This window comes from Hyperolius riggenbachi, chromosome 7, assembly GCF_040937935.1.
Source record: "Hyperolius riggenbachi isolate aHypRig1 chromosome 7, aHypRig1.pri, whole genome shotgun sequence".
Classification (NCBI taxonomy): Eukaryota; Metazoa; Chordata; class Amphibia; order Anura; family Hyperoliidae; genus Hyperolius; species Hyperolius riggenbachi.
The window spans coordinates 127,350,131-127,370,815 of NC_090652.1; the positions used below are offsets into that span (position 1 = coordinate 127,350,131).

General features: G+C 42.4%; 2 protein-coding genes across 4 annotated transcripts; one reads left to right on the forward strand and one right to left on the reverse strand.

Moving 5' to 3' along the window:
* Window positions 1-1,706: 1,706 nt before the first annotated feature.
* LOC137525658 (hemoglobin subunit alpha-3-like) lies at window positions 1,707-6,454 on the reverse strand. The gene is made up of 3 exons (XM_068246814.1): window positions 6,340-6,454; window positions 3,806-4,010; window positions 1,707-1,884 (listed from the first exon to the last, which is right to left on the reverse strand). Exons 1-3 carry the CDS (start codon window positions 6,432-6,434, stop codon window positions 1,756-1,758), a joined length of 429 nt encoding a protein of 142 aa, XP_068102915.1. The 5' UTR covers window positions 6,435-6,454; the 3' UTR covers window positions 1,707-1,755.
* LOC137525657 (hemoglobin subunit alpha-5-like) lies at window positions 4,632-18,448 on the forward strand. 3 transcript variants are annotated; one of them, XM_068246812.1, is made up of 4 exons: window positions 4,632-4,662; window positions 12,649-12,718; window positions 14,338-14,542; window positions 18,255-18,448. In XM_068246812.1, the coding sequence occupies exons 1-4, from the start codon at window positions 4,650-4,652 to the stop codon at window positions 18,396-18,398; spliced, it is 432 nt and encodes a 143-aa protein (XP_068102913.1). In that variant the 5' UTR covers window positions 4,632-4,649; the 3' UTR covers window positions 18,399-18,448. The 3 variants fall into 3 exon arrangements, with proteins under 3 accessions (XP_068102913.1, XP_068102914.1, XP_068102912.1); XM_068246813.1 differs by lacking the exon at window positions 12,649-12,718 and having other exon boundaries at window positions 4,644-4,672; XM_068246811.1 differs by lacking the exons at window positions 4,632-4,662; window positions 12,649-12,718 and adding an exon at window positions 12,068-12,162.
* Window positions 18,449-20,685: the final 2,237 nt, after the last annotated feature.

A 20,685-nucleotide genomic window follows, 5' to 3' on the forward strand; every position in this document is an offset into this window, starting at 1 on the left:
TCTCGCCATGGTGCGCAGTAGTGTTGGGCAAACAGTGTTCGCCACTGTTCGGGTTCTGCAGAACATCACCCTGTTCGGGTGATGTTCTAGTTCGGCCGAACACCTAATGGTGTTCGGCCAAACTGTTTGGGTTCGCCCGAACTGCGGGGGGGGGGGGGGGGTCGGAAATTCCCCCCACCCCCTGCCAGCCACCGGTACTATTTAACTTGCATTAAACTTTTTTTATGGGGAAGCGGGCAGAGCGGGGAGCGCTAGCGGAGGGGGTGGGGGGAATTTCCGACCCCCCCCGCGATCGGGGCATGCTCCCCCCTTATGCCTGCGACCCCATAGGGCCCCCAAAATGGGCATGTTCGGGGGTCCCATTGACTTCCATTGAGTTCGGGGTTCGGGCCGAACATGCCGAACATCTGGCCCATGTTCGGCCTGTTCGGCCCGAACCCGAACATCCAGGTGTTCGCCTAACACTAGTGCGCAGTAGTCCAGCACGGCCGTCACTACGCAAACAGCTGATTGCGGCGCGTAACACAGTGAGTTTGGTCTGTCAGTGTGAAGCAATACACTACACTACCTGATTGATGTATACACATGCAAGATGTTTTAAAACACTTTAGGCCTGCAATTTAGCATTCAATGTGATTTCTGCCCTTAAAATGCTGCTTTGCGTCAAATCCAGATTTTTTCCCAGGACTTTTGACGTCTATCCCACTCATCCATGCCCCCCTCCAGGTGTTAGAACCCTTGAAACATCTTTTCCATCACTTTTCTGGCCAGCATAAGTGTTTCTAGGTTTCAAAGTTCGCCTCCCCATTGAAGTCTATTGCGGTTCGCGGAAGTTCACGCGAACCAAACTTTTTCCGGAAGTTCGCGAACCCGAAAATCGAAGGTTCGGGCCATCTCTATTCAGAACCTGTGGATGAACTCATGCTTCCCCTCCTTTACTCCACAGTTGGTTGAAAAATACTTTTATCACAGTTCTGGAGCCACAGGTCCTTATGTACAAAACCTCTCTCATGAGTCATTGTTGCTGTTTCTTTTCAATGTAATAAACTTATTCATCCAGCAATGATTTAACACTCACTAATCAAAAAAGTAATGAGATGGGAAAAGTTATATTAGAGTGTACACGAGGCAGATTCAGGGGGGCATACGGGACACATGTTCCCTGCTCTATGTCATGCCTCTGTGTCCCCTCAGCTTTCAGTGTTGCAACCGCCTAAAATTACCAAAATGCAAAATGCAAAGGGGTGTCCCTTGCAGAGGCACTGTTGCAAAACGCCAACCCTGGGCGTCAGAAATGCCCCCTCCCTCCTCTCAATGGTGCTTTCTGAGCTCTGTGCTTCTCGGATGAGAGCACAGAGCTCTGTATACTGCGTTGTGACCCCTGACCCCTGGAAGTGAAAGTAAGCCATTACAGGCTTCAGGGGGTCAGGGAGAGGCGGGGATGGATCCTACCTGACGCGGCTTGCCCCCGGATCAGGTAGTATGTTTTGTAATACAAATTTACACCAGCTTGAATTCACTTTAAGAAAGTTAGGAACAACTTATTTTTAGAGTTTTCTTTTTGCCCGTTTTATGCTAAATTTTATTTTCTTAGAAGGAAACAAACTCACGAGAAATGTGGCAATCGTGCTCAATAATGTTAAGTTATTTAAATAGCCATTTAAAACTTTCTTCAAATTACATAAAAATAGAAATGCAGAATAGACTTGTATGTGTTAGAGTTTTATTAAATGATAATACTAATACTTAATACATTTATCTGTACTTGGAAGTAAGCACATTAGACACAACTGCGAGGAACTTGTCAATAGCAGCTTGGGTTGTGGCATCAAATTCAGCTCCGAAGTGACAGGCCAGGGTAACCTGGATGGTGTGTGACAGCAGCTGTAATGGAGAAGAAAGATGGTTAGTATATCACCTTTGCCACTTTACTTGAAAATGAGTAAAGGTAAGCCAATCAGTTGTCATGGTGAATTGCTCCCTGCCTCATCTGCTCAGTGTTGGACTGGGAGGTGGAAAAGCTGAGGAAGTCCACTTGCTGGCCAAGCAGCAGTAATCATGTGTTGCTTCTCACAGCAAAGACTTGCTGCAGGTTTCTATTGGGAGTGATAGTACAGGGTTTCTGCTGCTTGGCCAGCAGGTGGATTTCCTCAGCTTTTCCACCTCCCAGTCCGACACTACATCTGCTATCTCATCATCTTCTCACCTAATGCCACCTGCTCACTACTACTCTCTAGATTGCAATCTTGCAAGGGCAGAATACTCCCCATAGTGTTTCTGCTGCACTTTATCTATCCAATGAACATGTGCCTATGTTACTGGATGTTTTTATACAATACAGCAACAATTGTTGCTTGTATTACTGGATGTACTGATTATACTATGTGTTGAATTACTTATGTACCTATTCTCTCCTACATTGCCTGTTTTGTACTCTGTACAGCACTGGGGAAGATGTTGGTGCTATACATATTAAAAATTATAATACTAATAAATCAATGTTTGTAATATTTTGGTTCAAAAATCATCATTATTGTTTAGTATTTGTATAACGCTGACATCTTCTGCAGTGCTTTACAGTGTATGAAGTCATATCACTAACTGTCCCTCAAAGGAGCTGACAACCTAATCCCTACCATTGTCATATTTCCATTGTACTCTAGGGCAAATTTTAGGGGAACGCCAATTAATTTATCTGTTTTGGGTATGTGTCCTCCCTCCAGAAATAAATAAATACTGTCTGTGTACTAAGTAAATGCCATTGTGAGATATTTTGTGGGTACAGTAAGTCAAATAATTATTTTGGTGTTCCATATACATATGGTTCTGGAAAGTGAGCCACTACTATTGAAATGCTTAAAATAAAGTCAAGCACTGTATTACCATATGTGGAAACACATAAGGAAATATTACCTATAAATTTGCCAAAGCAATGTTTGTTTTGTTTTTTCACTATGGAATAGAATTCTCTTTTGCTATATTATTTCGCTATATTATTTTGATGTCTAAAGTGATAATTCTGCCAGTGTTTTGCCCTTTTTAATTTTTTTAGGGAATCTCTCTAACATAACACATTGACAGTTCATTAGTTGGTAACTACTGTATATTTCATAATAAACTTTATTGAGACATTATTATTATTATTACTCTTTTACATTTATACTGCGCTGGCACCTTTCAGTGCTGTACAGAGTACACAGAAATGCCACTTACTGTCCTTCGGAGGAGCTCACACTGTAATCCCTAGTCTTAGGGCTTGATTCACAAAAGAGTGCTAACTGATAGCACGGCTGTTATCGCATGAATTTTTGCATTGCGCGCGATCACGAATTTTTGCACGAAAACGATAACTTTTTTGTGCACAAACGCAAATTTTCGTGCACAAACGATATCGGTTTCGCGTGAAAAATTAGCATTTGTGCACGAAACCGTTACCGTTTCGCGAGAAAATTCGCGATCGCACACAATGCGAAAACTCACGCGAAAACGGCTGTGCTATCAGTTAGCACTCTTTTGTGAATCAAGCCCACAGTCTAATGTCCCTATCATAGTCTGAGGCTAATTCTGGGGGGAACCAATTAACTTATCAGTATGTTTTTGAAATGCGGGAGGAAATGGTAAACAGTGGAAACCCATATTTATTGACCAGCAATGTATAATATGTTCTCACTTTATAAATACAATTTAGAACCAGTGCTATCATGTCACATGTAAAAAGATTTTGTTGAAATAAATATTTCAAGTGATAAAAAGTGATAAATAGGCCAAAACATAAATACTTCTTTAATTTAATTGTGAGACTTGCCTTGAAGTTTCCGGGGTCCACTCTCAGGTTGTAGGCATGGAGGTCACTAAGTTTGGACAGGCAGCCCTCCAGGTCATCCAGGTGTTTGCCAGCCTCTACCAGGGCACTCAGGACCTTGCCACCATGGTTCTGGACATCAGCTGATCCATGGCTCACATCAAAGTGACTGAAGTAGGTCTTGGTCTGGGGATAGCTCAGAAACAGCCTAGGAATTAAACATGACATTATTAGGCCTTGCAAATAGGGGAACAAGTTGCATAAACATACATTTTTTTTGCTTAATTAAAAAAGTTTATGCTGGAAAAGGCATAGGAACTAATTTTAAATATACAAATATACGGGATAGCTTTTGAAACACTTTTGAAACAATACCAGTTGCCTGGCCGTCCTGCTGATCTTTCTGGTCAGTAGTGTGTGAATCACACACCTGAAACAAGCATGCAGCTATTTCTTCTGTCAGGAAATATATATATTTCACACTAGGGATCTCATTTATTAAGGCTTCCCCAAGTTTTTAAATAAACTGCAGGGTGTTCTAGATGTATTTAAAACAAACAAAAAAACAAAAACTGTTGCTAGGATGCTGAACACAACTGCAAATACATAAGTAGTAATTCAGAAACCTCTCTCTCAGCAGCCTTCGCTTAGAATCCAATTATCAATGGCAAAGTCTAACCACTTAATAACGGAGAATGTTATTATCTAACAAACAGTAGGCTGTACATGGAGGTTTTACCTGTACTAGCCCTTTGTGTAGGGCAGGTGGCACAATTACAGCAACCCATACTTAGGTAACGTGTGCATTGCAAGGTTGCCATAGTAGCGCCTGATACTCTAGCAACACATGCATTACCTAGGTAACTTGGGGTGAGTACAAGTAAAATTGCTGTGTGCTGCCTGAATATGCTGCAATATTTGGGCCAACCAGTCCAGGTTCGCCAGATCATGATTCCAGTTAATATATATTTTTGGGCAAGCCTTTAGTTAATCAGGCCCTACATGAGTATATGGTATGTCTTTCCTTCAATTTCTAGATCAGAAGCACTAGGCATAATACAAATGGATAAAATCATCATATATTAACAGTTTAATATGAACAGTAACATTCTCAGATGAAGAACAGAACTAAGTGAAGTAATACTGGAAGGTGCCATGTCAGATATGCTGAGGGCACTCCTTCATTTCAAGGAATCATATAGAGGTTTAATAATGATAATAATAATTATCATCATATCAACAACTACTATATTACCCATGATACATTTTCTATTGGACATCCTGTTATGTATGTAACTACAAAAAAAATATGTACCGTAAACAGGCAAAAGATCAACTACAGTCAAAGTGACATTTTAGATTGCATTTAGTATGAAAACACTTTCAGGCTTTCAATGCTATTTGTATTCTCAACCGGGGACATTTTCCCATACTTCCTTTCCTAACAGGAAGTTAAGTAGGTGTTGAAGCAGGGGCAAAAGCAGTGAAAGTTACAGTTATTTTTTAGTTTGTTAATCAGGGGCCCTCATGACCTCCACCATCGCGGGGGCATTCAAAAATTGTGGGGGCCAGGAAGCGGCAGCTGGGGGTGGGCAATGGAGCATTATTTCCTGCTCCTGGTGGCGATACTTGTCCTCTTTCCTTCCTGTTCAGTTTACAAGTGCCATTCAGGCAGCCAATCACCATGCAGCTTCCTGACTGAAGCCCCATGGGTATTGGCTGGCTGCACGGCACTTGGAAACTGAACAGGAAGTGAAGACGATCTTGTGGGGTGCAGGTGATGTATAACGCTCCCCTCATCTGCCATTCTGCACATACAGGACCCCCCCTCCAGCTCCTGGCCTGATCCCCCCCCCACCCCACCCCACCGTGATGGATTTGGGGAAGCCCGGTGTGGTGAAATTTTTTGCAACTTTATCAGATTTTGCAACCGGTTGCATTTATTTATACGTATAGCTATCAGAAAGTGCAACCTAACCATTGACTTTAACCTAACTGTATCAGAAAATGCAACCCAACCAAACCCTACTCTCACACAGAACCCTCCCCTCTTGCTCAACTAATAACCCCCCCTGGAGGGAACAATCCCTCTTCTAGCCCAATGGGATCTGTGGTTGCAAAAAATTACAGGCGTGTTAACAGAGAGAAGCCACGCCTACACAGTCATACACTGTCCTCTATGGCAAGTTGCAAAATATGATGGGTAGCAAAATTTTTCACTACAACGGACAAAAATCTAGGGGGGGGGGGGAACTGGCTACTATAGCGGGCACCCTTTTAAAAAGGAGTGCCTTGCTACATTTTTAACGGTTCCTGGTCCTATCCCTTAGCTAAACTATACAGAAAAGTACATATTTTTTTCCCTGGAGTTGGGTTTTGTAGGGAATATAAAATGAATGAATATTGTATCATATTAGACATCAATATGAACGCAAATATAGTATTAAAGGGATTCCTGTCGCTACATGATGTTACATAGTTAACCTTTCTGTTCAATAAAAAAACATTTTCATTTTGAAATAAAGTAAAGAGGATACCTTTCCAGTGCTTCACCGCCAAGAACTTTCTCATGTCCAGAGGCTTTGCTCACGATAGCCTGAATGGCAGCCTTCTCAGCATCAGAGAAAGTCATCTTTGCTTGTTGTTTGTGGTTGTCGGGAGTTACAGACAGAGATGCAGGATAGATGTATTGGTCTACTCCACACTCTCCACTTTTATAGAGAGAAGGGCAGCAAGACCTCCCATGCCCAGTGGTCAGATAGAAGATACACCCAAAGGAAAACTGCTGCCCATGTACAACTGTGTGACCATTCAGCACCTCACAGACTGCTGACCTCTGGCTTCATTATCCTGACATAGTGAGGCTTGATATGTGTTCAGCATGTTTACTGAGCACTATTAGTTTATGCTCCTATGAAATACTTTTGTACACTTTAGGTAAAAGCTTCCTGAAGAGAATTATTTTTTTTTCATTTTTTTCAAACATTAGTTTACTGAATAAACAATTTAGCGAGAATACAGAGAAAACAGGCAGAAGGAATGTAAACAGATCATCCCACTGGTGTAAACATTGGAATTCATAAAATATATTCACATAAACACATATTTAATGGTTCTGCAGCACCATGATTGCTATATCGAAGGGGCATTTCCCTTGCCAACCACTGGTGACCCTCACAGTCTGGGGCCCCAACTTGACTGGGTCATAAAACAAGTGTAGCCATGCAAACACCTGATCTGAAGGATGGACCCATTTATCAGAGGGAGTAGTTGGGGCGTCCTTACAGCTCTGGGCCCCCTGCAGTCCCAGGGGCTGCTCCCTTATAGTCGCACCCCTATATATCACCCTTGCTTTCTGCTCACAATATGTACACAACATGTTTCACTTTCACTATGTAGAACTTCATGCACTAAATGTTCTGTATGCTCATGTGGTGTTAACCAAGGTCATTTGCATATATATATATATATATATATATATATATATATATATATATATATAATTTCAGTATTTGTATAGTGCCTTTCTCCTGTCGGACTCAAAGGAGAGAGAGAGAGAGAGAGAGAGAGAGAGAGAGAGAGAGAGAGAGAGAGAGAGAGAGAGAGAGATTATTCACACTACAGAACTGTTACTACTATAAATACATAAAACATACAGGGTGTAAAAATTAGACTATGTAACACAGGCAGCAGGCTTCTCAACCAGGGTTCCATGGAACTGCAGGGTTCCTTGACGTCTTTGCAGGGGTTCCATGGCATTTTTTGTCACCTCCCGTGACAATAGCAGGCTTAGAAAGTTACAAAAGTGCCTCCATTTCACTCATTGTATGCTCTCCCCAAATGAAGTGGGGGTGGAGTATAATAGAGCACACTATAATAGGGGTACTAGTAAATTGGAGTTCAGAATAATAAAGAGCACATTAATAAAAAAAGCTTTAGAATAGGAAGGTAGTATAATTAGTAGCACTATAATAAGGTGTAGCATAATACAGAGTCCTGTTATAGGGGAGCACTATGGGGTCTATGGCAAAAACACTAACATTCGCTACTATAATAGGAAGAAGCAAGGGATGGGGCCTAAAGACCAAGGCTGTTACAATGAACAACCACAGCCACTTTTAAAGACCTTGCATCCTGCAAAATATATCCTCACTTCCTCCATAATACAGGGGTTCCTTGAGATCCAAAAATAATTTGGAGGGTTCCACCAGGGTAAAAAAAAGTTGAGAAGGGCTGATGTAACATATTGATTATCTAGAAGTCTTTCTTCTGTTGGAGGGGCTCAGTGATGATTGTAATCAGCTAATTACGATTATGTGAAATCACACATTCATTTTTGCATTTTTGCATATACGCATATGCGTAATTACGAATTGTTAATTCAATTGACATTGTATAAGCATTCGGAATTACGCATGAATTTAAGCGGAATTTACGGGTAATTTTGTGACGACTTTGGCGGTGAATAGCAAAGCCCCCATGAATGTTATTGCTATCAAAATTGCTACATATGTTAAAGGGACACTTAAGCCAGGAAAAAAAAATGAGTTTTACAAAAATACGCGTTGCCGCATTACGCACGCATAGATATGCGGCAACGCGTATTTTTGTACGCGTTGCGGCCCGCAATAGCGCTAATTACAGTCGGGAATGCGGAAAAAGCTACGCATGGCCAGTCCTGACGGGCCTGTCGGCAAAAACGAAACTAGCTGGCAGCGGGGGACCAGAGGATGAGTGAGTGGCTGCGAGGGCACAGGACTGCTGCAGGGGGCTGGTAGAAGCCCCAGGTGAGTAAAACTCATTTTTTTTTTTCTGGCTTAAGGTTCACTTTAAGGAGGATAGGGGGTACAAGGCAAAAAAAAAATTTTCTAAATCCATCAAAACTGAGTTTGTCGTATAGGGTAGGTATTAATTACTTTCTGATCAAATTCCAGTCTGAAACAGATCAATTGGCTTAGCATATTATACCATAAATGATCCGCATAGGGTTAGTTTGAGGGTTTAAACACACTAACACCCTTCTGTATGCTTTTCAGCAACACATCAATGTTACAGACTAATACACGTTGCTGAAAGCAGACAGTAGTGAGCTAGTTTCTCTAGGCCCTTAAGGTGCCCATTACGATCACCGCAGTAAGTGATCAGAAGCAATCGGTCACGCTCATAAATGCCCGAATTTCCCCACTGGCGTATCCAGATCAGGGTTCTGGGTGTATGGAACACCCCCCTGAGACTTCTGTCCCTTTAAAAAAAATTCCCTGAAATCGCTGAAGCGGGCGAGCTGGTAAAGGCTTTCCTCCTGCAGGGATTGTGGGAAAAACTCAGCTCTTTCACTATTGTAAAGACTGCATGTAGACAGCTACAAAAGGAATTTCACAGGTTGAAAAGTTTTGACAGTCCCTAAACTCCAGGAGGGCTGCCTGCAGCTTGTGTGAGAGGCTTTTTTGGATTTGGCTGGCAGGGACAGGAGACACATTACATGCAAGTAGACTGTGTGATGGGGGACTGCAATACAGATACTCTCTCTGCATTCACTATTGTTTTCCTCCTTCCCCTAGTGCTGGCTGGAAGGGGGGCAATCTCCCCCCAGGCAGCCTTTTATTCAGAGATTTGTGTCTGGGTTATTCAGGTAAAACACTAGGCTAGCTGATAAAAGTGCAGGCAAGCTGGTAAATATACACAGCCTGATGCAGAGCTTGCCTGGAGGGTCTGTGGGCAAACATCTGTCTGGTCTCTCCTCATTGTTATAATGACTGCATGTGTGGATAAGGTGTTAAACAAGGTGAAAAGTTTTTGACAGTCCCAAGACTCCAGGAGGGCTGCTTTCTGCAATACAGATAAGCTCTCTGCTCCATATCAGGCTATTCTCAGTCTCTCTCCACTCCTCCTCTTACTGAGCTAATGCATGCCAAAATCACAATAGCAATTGCTAGCAATTAGTGAGTGCAATTTTGTGAAGCGATTTTCAGAGCGATTTCTAAATGAATTGTTTAAAAAAAATGCTACATGAAATATACCTGCGATTTTGAAAAAAATCACAACGCTGCTGTGAGAACACCCTCATTGGGTAACATTAGCCAAGCGCTTTTCAAATCACTGTCGATTTGAAAAACGCTCAGAAGCCCTCTTGGTGTGCACCAGCTCTCCCTCATTCACCTTTGTTTCCCTCTTCCCCTAGTGCTGGCTGGCTGACTGTGTGTTCTTGTCTTACAGGAAAGCTAAATAAAAGTGCAATCCTGGTGAGGCAAATTATTATTATTTAGTATTTATATAGCACCGACATCTTCCGCAGATGCATATATCCCTGCATCATATGGGTATCGCTTGCGCTATGTGACACTATGTAGCATATTCCACTGAATTGTCCAAACTAAGTCTATCTCCTGTTCCTCTCTCGGGGAGTTGTTCCAGCGCTGTACCCCGTTCAAATTTGCTGCTACCAGAAGCCCTCAGTCCTTGAGTACTTCCAAAGACAGGCAGCCCCGTAATACGCCAGCGCACTTTTGTGCATGGGCAGTATGGAGCCACCTGTATTCGGAAGCACTCGGGGACATAAGTGCTTCTGGACCTTTCAGGAATCCCCCCCTTAAAAATCCTGCGTTTGCCCCTGTTCCCCCAAACCAATTCAATCAGATAAATGGAATTGATCAGTTTTTTGGATTAACTACATCGATCTGATTGGATTGTTAAGCGGGATTTTGACCATTAATGGGCACACTCAATCTTTTCTGACCAATTACCACAGCAATCGGAAACAATCGATCAGCAGCGGAATTGTACCGTTAATAGGCACCTTAAGACTGCTGAGACTAGAAGGGTCACAGCAGTCCCTCCGAGTCCTTGTTAGTGCATTGTTAATGCATTTTTGGGGTTGGAGGCTGTATCAAGCTCTAATTGCTGTCTGTTGGAGGCAGTGGCGTAAGTACAAATCATGGAGCCCCCAGCAAAACTCAATGCTCACACCCCTACCCTTGCCAACACCCTTGTGACCCTCACAGACCATCTTGCAAGTCATTAAACAAGTGTGGACATCGTAATCTTTACACCCATAATAAGTGTAGCCATAAAACCTGATCTGAAGGAGTGAAATATATTTGTGGCCCCCTTACAGTTCTGGGCCTCCCTGAAGTTGCAGGAGCTCAAACCTCCCAACTTTTTGAGATCTAAAAGAGGGACTCTTAAACCACACCTCTAACCACGTCCCAACACACCCCTAGTCACACATACTATAAAGATTTCATAAGGAAATTATATTGTTTTATACTTCAAACCAATCTGGGCTTTCCTATTCTGGCTCATTTTACTTTGCATTAACAGTTGAAAATAAGAAATATATAAATGTAAAAGATAAAAATAAAGTTTAGAATACATGAAATACATTTTCAGTAGGAAAATACATATATTTACATACATCTGTACGTCAGTCCTGAAAGAGGGACAAATAAGAAAGAGAGAGGGACGGAGGGATTTGGTTCCGAAACAGGGACTGTTCCTCCAAAAGAGGGACAGTTGGTAGCTATGGGAGCTGCTTCTTGTAGTTATGCTCCTGGTTGGAGAGCTGGCTTTATTTCCTATGTAGTCAATGAGAAAGAGAGAATTAATGGCATTGCAACAAATAGCCATAAACACATGCTGATTGTTCAAATGTAGCCTAATGACTGCTGTCGGGAGTGTTTCTGAGCTGGACTTTTTACAGGGGGACACCTGATGCCTGTATTTGTTAGGAGTGGAGAGGGGCATAAGACCATGGCTGTAGTTGTTACAATCGATGGTGGGACGCATGATATGATGTCTACACTTGCTTAGCTGCCATGTGATGTCAGAACTTGCTATATGGACAACAGAAGCTGATGGCTAGGCAATGTTAGTGAATAGCAATATTAAAATTGCACTGTTGAAGGAAAATATCATTTTGGTTGATTCAACATAGTCACAGTATGTCATGGTAAACTTATCCTTCAAGACAACACCCTGTTGACAGTAGCATATTGTTATCACCGCAGTATGTTGCATGCTGTAATGTGCGTGCTCTGAGTCCTGTATGGGGAGATAATGAGGTATAGTGTTTTATCAGTCACTATGGATTCTGGCATTTTGTGCAAAGATAAAGGGAAGGGCGTTACTACATATACAGCCAATATGCAAATAAAAATGTCTAGGTCATCTTTTTTTTTTTAAATTTTATTCACTTTAAGAATAGGGAGAAATTAGGAAAATAGTGCTATTAAAGACTTCTGGGTTCATCTATAGCAATCTGAGGCAGTCATGACTTTCTCTGAGGCTGAGAAGGAGGCCATTACCTCCCTTTGGGAAAAGGTGGCTGGCCATGCTGATGTCATTGGAGCAGAGGCCCTAGAGAGGTAATCAGCTAATTGTCAGGAAGGTTTATTGTCATGTTACAGTATATGCTTTGGGGCATTTACCATAATCATTTTTGTTTTCGCTCTGAATGTTGCCCAGCTAGTAGTAACCCTGAGAACTTGATGTTATTTTTTACGGTTCTGTTGCCCTTAAAATTTAGTTTACATAACTAATTATGCAAATTGCATGTTGCCATTTTATGGTATCTTCACTGACATTTTATTAGCAGTTCAAATTCCAAAATGTGTCTGATTATCTCTTTTATATGTCAGGATAGTGCTGTTTAGTTAAGTGTCCTTTGTTGTCCACAAAACTAATATAGTAACTCCATTTTTGTTTTTTATAGTGTTATAAGGAATTAGAATGAATGTCAGTTTTTTTTGTTATTGCTGTTTGTGTCCCAGGAGGAGAAGAAAGATTTAAAAGGTGTAGGCCCCGTTGTACCTGCGGGTTAACCTGCGTTGTGTTACTCTATTTTACCGCAGGGTGCCGCAAAAGCGGGGGTGGGAGTGCTGCTCACAAGTTTGCCTCAGGCATCAAAAGCCAGCCGGCCTTGTAAGTGATATATACATATTTTTTGTCAGGACAAACTAGACTTTCTTTGGACAGTATTTATTTCTCAATAATTATTCTGTTTTATTTTTATGAATTTTTAAAGGATACCACAGCTGAAAATAAAGATAGCTGCAGTGTGTGGGGGGTTAAAAGTACATACCGAAACCTCCTCCTGCCCCCTCCGTCTGCCGCCGTTCCTGTAATATTCATGCCGGTATCCCGGCGACTTGCTTGAACCTTGACCCGGACACACTGCGCCCTGTGTGCGCAGTATGTCCTCCCCTCTTCACTTCTGGCAGGCGCATAGCGATCGGCTCAGAAGCACGCTGACCCCTCCGTCTAATCTGGGCTGCGTGTGCGTTCCAATACACCAAGTGTCACATGATTAGCATGTGACGCCTGGTGTAATGGAGCGCACACGCAGCCCAGAGTAGACAGAGGAGTCAGCGTGCTTCTGAGCCGATCACTATGCCTCGGCCAGAAGTGAAGAGGGGAGGACATACTGCACACACAGGGCGCAGTATGTCCGGGTCAAGGTTCAAGCAAGTCGCCGGGATACCGGAATGAATATTACAGGAACGGCGGCAGACGGACAGGGCAGGAGCAGGTGTCGGTATGTACTTTTAGCCCCCCACACACTGCAGCTTTCTTTATTTTCAGCTGTGGTATCCTTTAAGAGAAAAATAAGAAGGAATATAAAAAAAACATAGTGTTTGCCAGTTTTTAGTCATTTTTGTTCATACAATATATTGCTACTGTTGATAAAAAACACACATTTTATTTGGCTATTTATCCTTACATCATGCTGCTAGCACAGTGCATGATGATGATATTTGATTATGGAATAAAGGTGATTTTTTTGGTACATTGTGTACTTTTTAATCTTGAACTGTAAAAATAATAAGAACATAGTGTTAATGGTAAAATGGAGAAGAGGTCAGTGCGGTGAATTGGTCATTTTATTATAGAAGGGGTTTGATCTCAAAAGTTGGCATGGCTGAACAGTATTTTTATTGTAATAGTTCCCATTCAATCTGCGCTATTATGGTACCCCATTGCATGTCCCCATTGCACCTGTCTCCTATATATTTGCCCCCATGAAAGTGTTAGCCCATTCTAAGCCCCACTACAGAGTTCACCTTACAATGCCTTTATATATATATCATTCCCTTATAGTGGTAACTGCACTGTTCCCCCCTAATAGTATGCTTATGTTGTGCCTCAATATAGTGATTCACAACCCCTGTGCTCATTGTAGTAGCACTTATTATTTTTCCTAATAGGCTAGTGGTCCCCCTCCCCCTTATATTTCTCCTTGGTGGTCCCTTCCCCATTATATAGATTGCCCTGGTGGTCTTGTTGTCCCCCTCTTCTTTATAGATTTCTCTGGTGTCTAGTGGTCTCCCTTCCTCCTCCCTCCCATGCAGAAATCAGCATGCATTATTGTGAACATGTGTGTGCTAGCATGTGTGCTGTGCTTACTGATTGCAGCGGGCATATATCTACATTGGTATGCCAAAACCAATGGTAAAGAGGACATCGATGTACTGTGGTATAAGCAAAAGTGGGCATATAATATTCATTTTTTATAGATAATAACCAAATGTTTTTGCATTCAGATTGATGACGTGCTTCCCTCAGACCAAGACCTACTTCAGCCATTTTGACCTGAGTCACGGTTCCACAGATCTGCGCAGGCATGGTGGGAAAGTCTTCAATGCCATTGGCAATGCTGTCCATCATTTAAATGACCTTCACCATGCTCTATCTCACCTGAGTGACCTTCACACTCAAAATCTCAAGGTTGACTCAGGCAGTTTCAAAGTAAGATTCACAGCTTATTTTGTTGGCAGCATATTAATATGACAAGTATAAATAGGCAAAATCGCCTATCGCTGCAGCTATAGCAAATAAAACAATGGCCTCCTGAAATCAAGTGACCTGAAGTGGATGATCAAGCATGAAAGGTTTACTAAGTATGAGCTGTAAAAACATAAATCTTCTATCAGTCATATTAATACAAGTTTACAGTTACACATGGGAGCCGTTTCCTACACAGTAATTGCATTTCATTTCATTGCTTGTGCTATATGGCTGTAGAAATATGCTGGACTCATTGCTAGGCTGGCTAGAAGTGTTTAGATATATGCTTGGCTGCTACATAGAAAATGCATGTGCTTGTGTCATGTAATATTAATAGCAGGATGCTGCACTTGTGGAGATGTCTACTAACTGTCAGGGATGCTCATCACGGATTAATCACGAGTAACCATGGTGGTTACTCATGATTCAAATTAGCTTTAATTGCCGCAGCTGAGCGGCTAGATGCGGCCGGGTTAATTACCCATAATGCCGCTCTAATGGATGCGTTGAAAGCCTCGCTATGGAGCACTTCCTCGGCTTGAAGGAGGAAGTGCTCCATAGCGAGGCTTGCAACGCGTCCAATAGACGCTTGCAAGCTCCTTGAAACGCTGGGCGGAGAGCAGGATTATGGGTAATTAACCTCGCCGCATCTAGCTGCTCACCGCTCAGCAATTAAAGCTAATTTGAATCACGAGTTGTGGTTACTCGTGATTAATCCGTGATGAGCATCCCTACTAACTACCAGAGCCGTATCATTCACAAGGAGATTCTAGTCAGTTGCCTAGAGCCTTGAGAGAGTCTAGGATCCTGGTAAGCTACCGTATTTTTTGGACTATAAGACGCTGCTGATCATAAGATGCACCTAAGTTTAGAGGACAGAAACCAGGGGGGAAAAATATATGCTAAACCTGGTGCATCCCCGGTGAAGGGGAATCTTGAGGATTATGCCCCCTTGTACCCCTTGTGTCCTCCTCTGTCCCCCTTGTGTCCTCTTGTGTCTACCTCTGTCCTCCTTGTGTCCTTCTCTATGTCCCTTTGTGTCCCCCTTGTGTCCTCCTCTATGCCCTTTTGTGTCCCCAACACTGCGGTGGGTAAGACGCAGTGACTATTTTTCTCCACTTTTGGGGGAGAAAAAGTGAGTCTTATAGTCCAAAAAATACAGTAGCTGACCAATTGCTCCCTTGCCTAGGGCCCCATTTCATCTTAATCCATTTCTGTTAACTGCAAGCCACACCACTTCATCACTGTTTTTTTGCATGTGATTGATTGCAACTAATATAAAGCTGGCTTTTTTTCGGACCATCTGACTGGGACGTGTAGTATTGATCTGGTTGATATCAAAGACAACTAGTTCCACACGTTATCCTAAAATGAATAGCAATTTTAAATGTGCATTGACATGACTGAAGGTGCTATCTATGTGCCATAGGAGTTTATTCTTAAACCACAGTAAAGTTACATTGTGCACACAGTGCATGGCAATTTTACTGGTGTTTGTGCAAGCCGCGTAACGTGCGTTATGCACATAGCGCAACTTGCGCTCCTTACACAACATGCACTTCCCGCGTGCATGAAAAAAAGGCATGAGGAAAAAGGGGCACGGCTGGATAACAAATTGGCACAGCTTGATAGCAAAATCTCATTAATGAAAAAGTTTGTTTTCAAGTGGGCGCGAAGTGAAACCAAAAACATATTAACGATCAGTACCGTTTTAAAACAGTGGGAAAATCAAAAAAATATTTACTTTAAAAACCGTTACATAATTCAAGAATACAGCTTAACCTTACTCTAATCTCATGCAGAACCCTCACCTGGTGGTGCCTAACCCTAAGCACCCCGGTGGTGCCTAACCATAACCCCCCCAAATGGTGCCTAATACTGGGCACACGGCGAGGTGTGCTGCTATCAATCGAGCCGCTGATGGCTCGATTGATAATATCTGACCGGTCAGATGACCTGCTGGATAGATTCCCCGCTCGATCCGGATCGAAAATCGTTCCGGACGCACGCGCGGACGAGCGGGGACGCGGCGGGAGTCGATCCGGCAGCTAATTGGCAGCCGGATCGACTCGTGTATGCCCAGCATAACCCTAACCACCCCCCTGGGGGTGCCTAACCCTAACCACCCCCCTGGTGGTGCCTAACTCTAACCATCCCCCGGTAGTGCCTAACCCTAACAACCCCACTGGTGGTGCCGCCTAACCCTAACCACCCCCCTGCACAAACACCCTTACACACATAGAAACAATAACATATTTGATAACGTACAATCTGTACATACAAATTAAATAAAACTATAACGTTGCAACTTTCTAAAACAATAACATTTCAAAAACTTTATTGTTCTAATGTCGAAAACAATATTTATCCCTTGCCCTTTTTTCTAATTTGGTTGCCGTATTAACAATAAATGCCTTAGAATCTATGGTGGCGCCCAAATCATCCACAAGCCACCAGCGCCCTTTTTTCCTGCAACCCACTTCCCTAGCATAATAGCTCAAACAGCATAATGCAGGTTATAGGAGCAACATGTGCATTGTGTACACATGTGGGTTGTGCTATGTGCGTATGGCAGTTATATTGTGGTTTTATGAATCAAGCCCATAAAGGACTGGTCCTAGACTTTTTGCTGCATGAGGCAAACTTGTGAGGATGTGCCCCCCCCCCCCTTCCCGATTTTGAATGATTACACAGCATCCGACAATTTACTCTGATTCATGTAATTCAAATGAAACACTGCTGCTCTCCTGCCTCCCCCCCTCCTCACTCATTGTCAGACTCCTCATACAGCACAACAAGCTGCTTTTCCCCAATGATGACCTCTTCCCCTCGCTCACAGTACAAAAATGCTGCCCCAGTAATCTCTGTGCCTGATGCAAATGTTTCACCTTGCTTCATGACAGAACCAGCCCTGACCCCATAGTTAGACAGTTTTTTTAAAAGCAATATTTTTTATACATTTTAGATGTTTGCAGTATTATATGTACCTCTATGGAATGTTCTCACCCAGTAAGAAATATTATAATAGTGTTTTTGATTCTATTGATTAATGCTATAGTGCTCCGGATAGTGCTCCTAAGTAACTTTTTGTGTTATATTTAATAATATAACTCAGTTTTGGAGACTATTATCAAATTCTTTAAAGCATTTGAGTAATCTAGACATTAGTCATTTCTGCTAAGTCATGCCGTGATATAATTATTAATAAATAGGGCAAACCTGTATGCAGCACACCAAAAAATATTAGGGCATCGTGCCTGCATTTTTTCATTAAAGTGGACCTGAACTCTTGCACAGGACAGAAGGAAAACAGAGAAATGCACCCTGTATATACATAGAGAGCTTAGCCTCTTTAATTCCCCCTGATTTGTGTCTAATCACACGTTGGAATTTGATCTCTCCACTGTGTCACATGACTGCCATGGCAGAGATGGCATATAAGCTCATTTGAAAGCACAGGATGTTAACAATATGTCTGCTTCCATGAGTCAGGAAGTAGAAACAGTGCAGATTTATTGCAAGATTTCTATCAGCTGTAACAAAGAAATGTTTTTTGTTTTAAGGTTATTACGCTATTGCGTATCTTTTAGAACAGAGAGGACATTCTGAGTTCAGGTCCACTTTAATTCCTCTGATTTAAAGAGCTTATACTTAACTTTTTTCTTTCTTGTAGCTACTATCCTATGCCATCCAGGTCACTCTGGCTTCCCGTTTTCCCAAAGATTTCACTCCCGCTGCCCATACTGCCTGGGACAAGTTCCTTTATGTTGTGTCAACTATCATTGTGCAGAATACAAGCAATCCAGACACCCACTGAGCTCCCTGGTGCTGTTCTTTATTTCATTATTAAAGATTATTATATTTATAGCTATCTGAGTTTTCATTTTCCAGTTCTCTTTCTATATAGATAATTATCACTCTGTGTTTGCATGTCACTGATGATTCAGTTTAGGCTAGTTTCATACTGGGGTGTTGCATTGAGTACCCTGTAAAAACAGGATAGCAACTTAGCAAGGTAACAGAGGGGAAATGTCGCACCATGCATTACGCTCGTGATGTGAAGGATACAGACTAGACATTTTTCGTTTCTACATTTTTGGGTGCTTCTTTTTGTATACAGATCCCTTACTGCCTGGGATGATATGTTCTGGGTGTCTTGCATCTCCCCTGCACACCTGGGGGGAACCAAAAGCAGCCATTCAGATTTCAGCCATTTATGTTAATAGAAAAAATGTAAAAGGCTGCCATTGTCACAGTAATAAAGCCAGAGTCCAAAAATTTGGTACAGCTGGTCACTTGGTGACCAAGGTTACAAATTTCAGAAAAGTGGGTGGGTTATAAAACAGCCAATCACATTTCAGCCATTCATTTTAAATGGGAAAATGTAAACTGCATCCATTGTTAAACTGTTAATCACAGGGTTTTCAAACTTGGCACACATGGTCACTTGGATTAATATTCTGGAAAGTGGGTGAAGCCTACAACAGCCAATCAAAATTCCCCTATTGATTTTCAAGAGGAATATTTAAACTGCCGTCATTCTTAAACTGTTAATGGCAGAGGCCTCAAACCTGCTACAGTTGGTCATTGGGTCACTGGGGTTCAAATTCACAAAAGGGGTGGAACCACAAAATGCCAATCAGATTTCTTTGCTGGATAAACTACTTCCAATCACACATTTTTGATGCCAGGGAACTGAAAGCACACAAACTTGGTCATTGAGTGATTGTGTGTAAGGTTACAAAAAGTGAGCAAAACCAAAAACACATTTCACTGGGGAAATGTAAACTGCAGCCATTCTTACTATCACGCTGGTGTGTGACGAGGTAATGTACAGAGAATACACAACGATAGTACAAGGTATCGTCTATAGACAGGGTCAGAACTTGTGTACAAGTATTTGTCGAAGTATAGAGTCGTTAAGCTAAATCCTAGTTAAATTCGAGCAGGGTCATACACGTGTATCAGATGTCAGTCGTATTGCAAGGATCAGGCAGTAACAGAGTGAGGGACAGGCCGAGTCAGTAACGTAAATCAGATGGCAGTGGTACAGAAGAACAAGACAGGAGCGAGGTCAAAATGCAAGCGAGAGGTCGGTACACAGATAATCATACAATATGTTACTTCAATAATATTACTAGGATATTACAAATAATTACAAAATAACTACAAGAACAATACTGACTGACTAGAGTCCATTGTGCATCTACACAATATATCAATGTATCTCAGAGTGGCTTACTAGCTAGACCTGAAACCAGCGAACTGATTAGTATCAAGGCCAGTGAGCGACTGCAAGCTCTGGCCTTAAATACAATTCCCAATTCCCCAGAAGCCACTCCCTTAGTGATGTCACTACAGTGACATCACTGCTGACCTCAGCTAGATCCTCCTCCTAAGCTTATAAGGCTTATCGGCAGCCGTGCGCACGCGTTTCGTCGCATGCATGCCTGAACTCACCGCCGGAGGGATGCCGGGGACGCTGCCTGAGGATGTCAGCTGCGAAGTCCTGCCGCACGCCCGGACCACGCCGGAGACACCGCGGGACCTGCCGCTGGAAGGTAAGGATGTTACACTTACCCTGTTAATTACAGGGTTCTCAAACCTCACACAGTTAGTCATTGGATGACTGGCATTAATATTCAGTAAAGTGAGTGGAGCCTACAACCAGGGATGGTCGTAGTCAGCCAACTTCGCAATGCAGTAAACTACGCGTATTTTTACGCAAATACGCTTCGCAAACTACGGCTACGAAATCAGAAACTTCACTACGTTTGCATTCCGTAGACTACGCGTTAAAATACGTAAGCTTCGCGTAGTGCGAAGCGTAGTTGATGCGACCGCTTATGCCCTTATGCGGAAAAATTTCCGCAATAAGTGCTACCTATGTGCATATATAAACTAATATAAGCGTACATTCCACCTTCCAATGCGGTATTGTATGCGTATAAAAGGGCAATAATCCATATAGATGCAGTTACTGCACGCGTAGTTGACTTCGCAATACATACGTCAACTACGCGTAGCGGGCGAAGCTTCGCATAGCGGGACTACGACTACGCGGAAATGCGTACGTGTAGTTCTTAAACTTCGCATAGAAACTA

Coding starts and splice junctions, on each gene's coding strand:
- LOC137525658 (XM_068246814.1), bottom strand. CDS start 6,434: ATGACTTTCTCTGATGCTGAGAAGGCTGCCATTCAGGCTATCGTGAGC. Junction 4,011..6,339: donor GGCGGTGAAGCACTGGAAAG/GTATCCTCTTTA, acceptor TTTAATTCCTAG/GCTGTTTCTGAGCTATCCCC. Junction 1,885..3,805: donor TGGACCCCGGAAACTTCAAG/GCAAGTCTCACA, acceptor TCTCCATTACAG/CTGCTGTCACACACCATCCA.
- LOC137525657 (XM_068246811.1), top strand. CDS start 12,068: ATGACTTTCTCTGAGGCTGAGAAGGAGGCCATTACCTCCCTTTGGGAA. Junction 12,163..14,337: donor GGAGCAGAGGCCCTAGAGAG/GTAATCAGCTAA, acceptor TTTTGCATTCAG/ATTGATGACGTGCTTCCCTC. Junction 14,543..18,254: donor TTGACTCAGGCAGTTTCAAA/GTAAGATTCACA, acceptor TCTTTCTTGTAG/CTACTATCCTATGCCATCCA.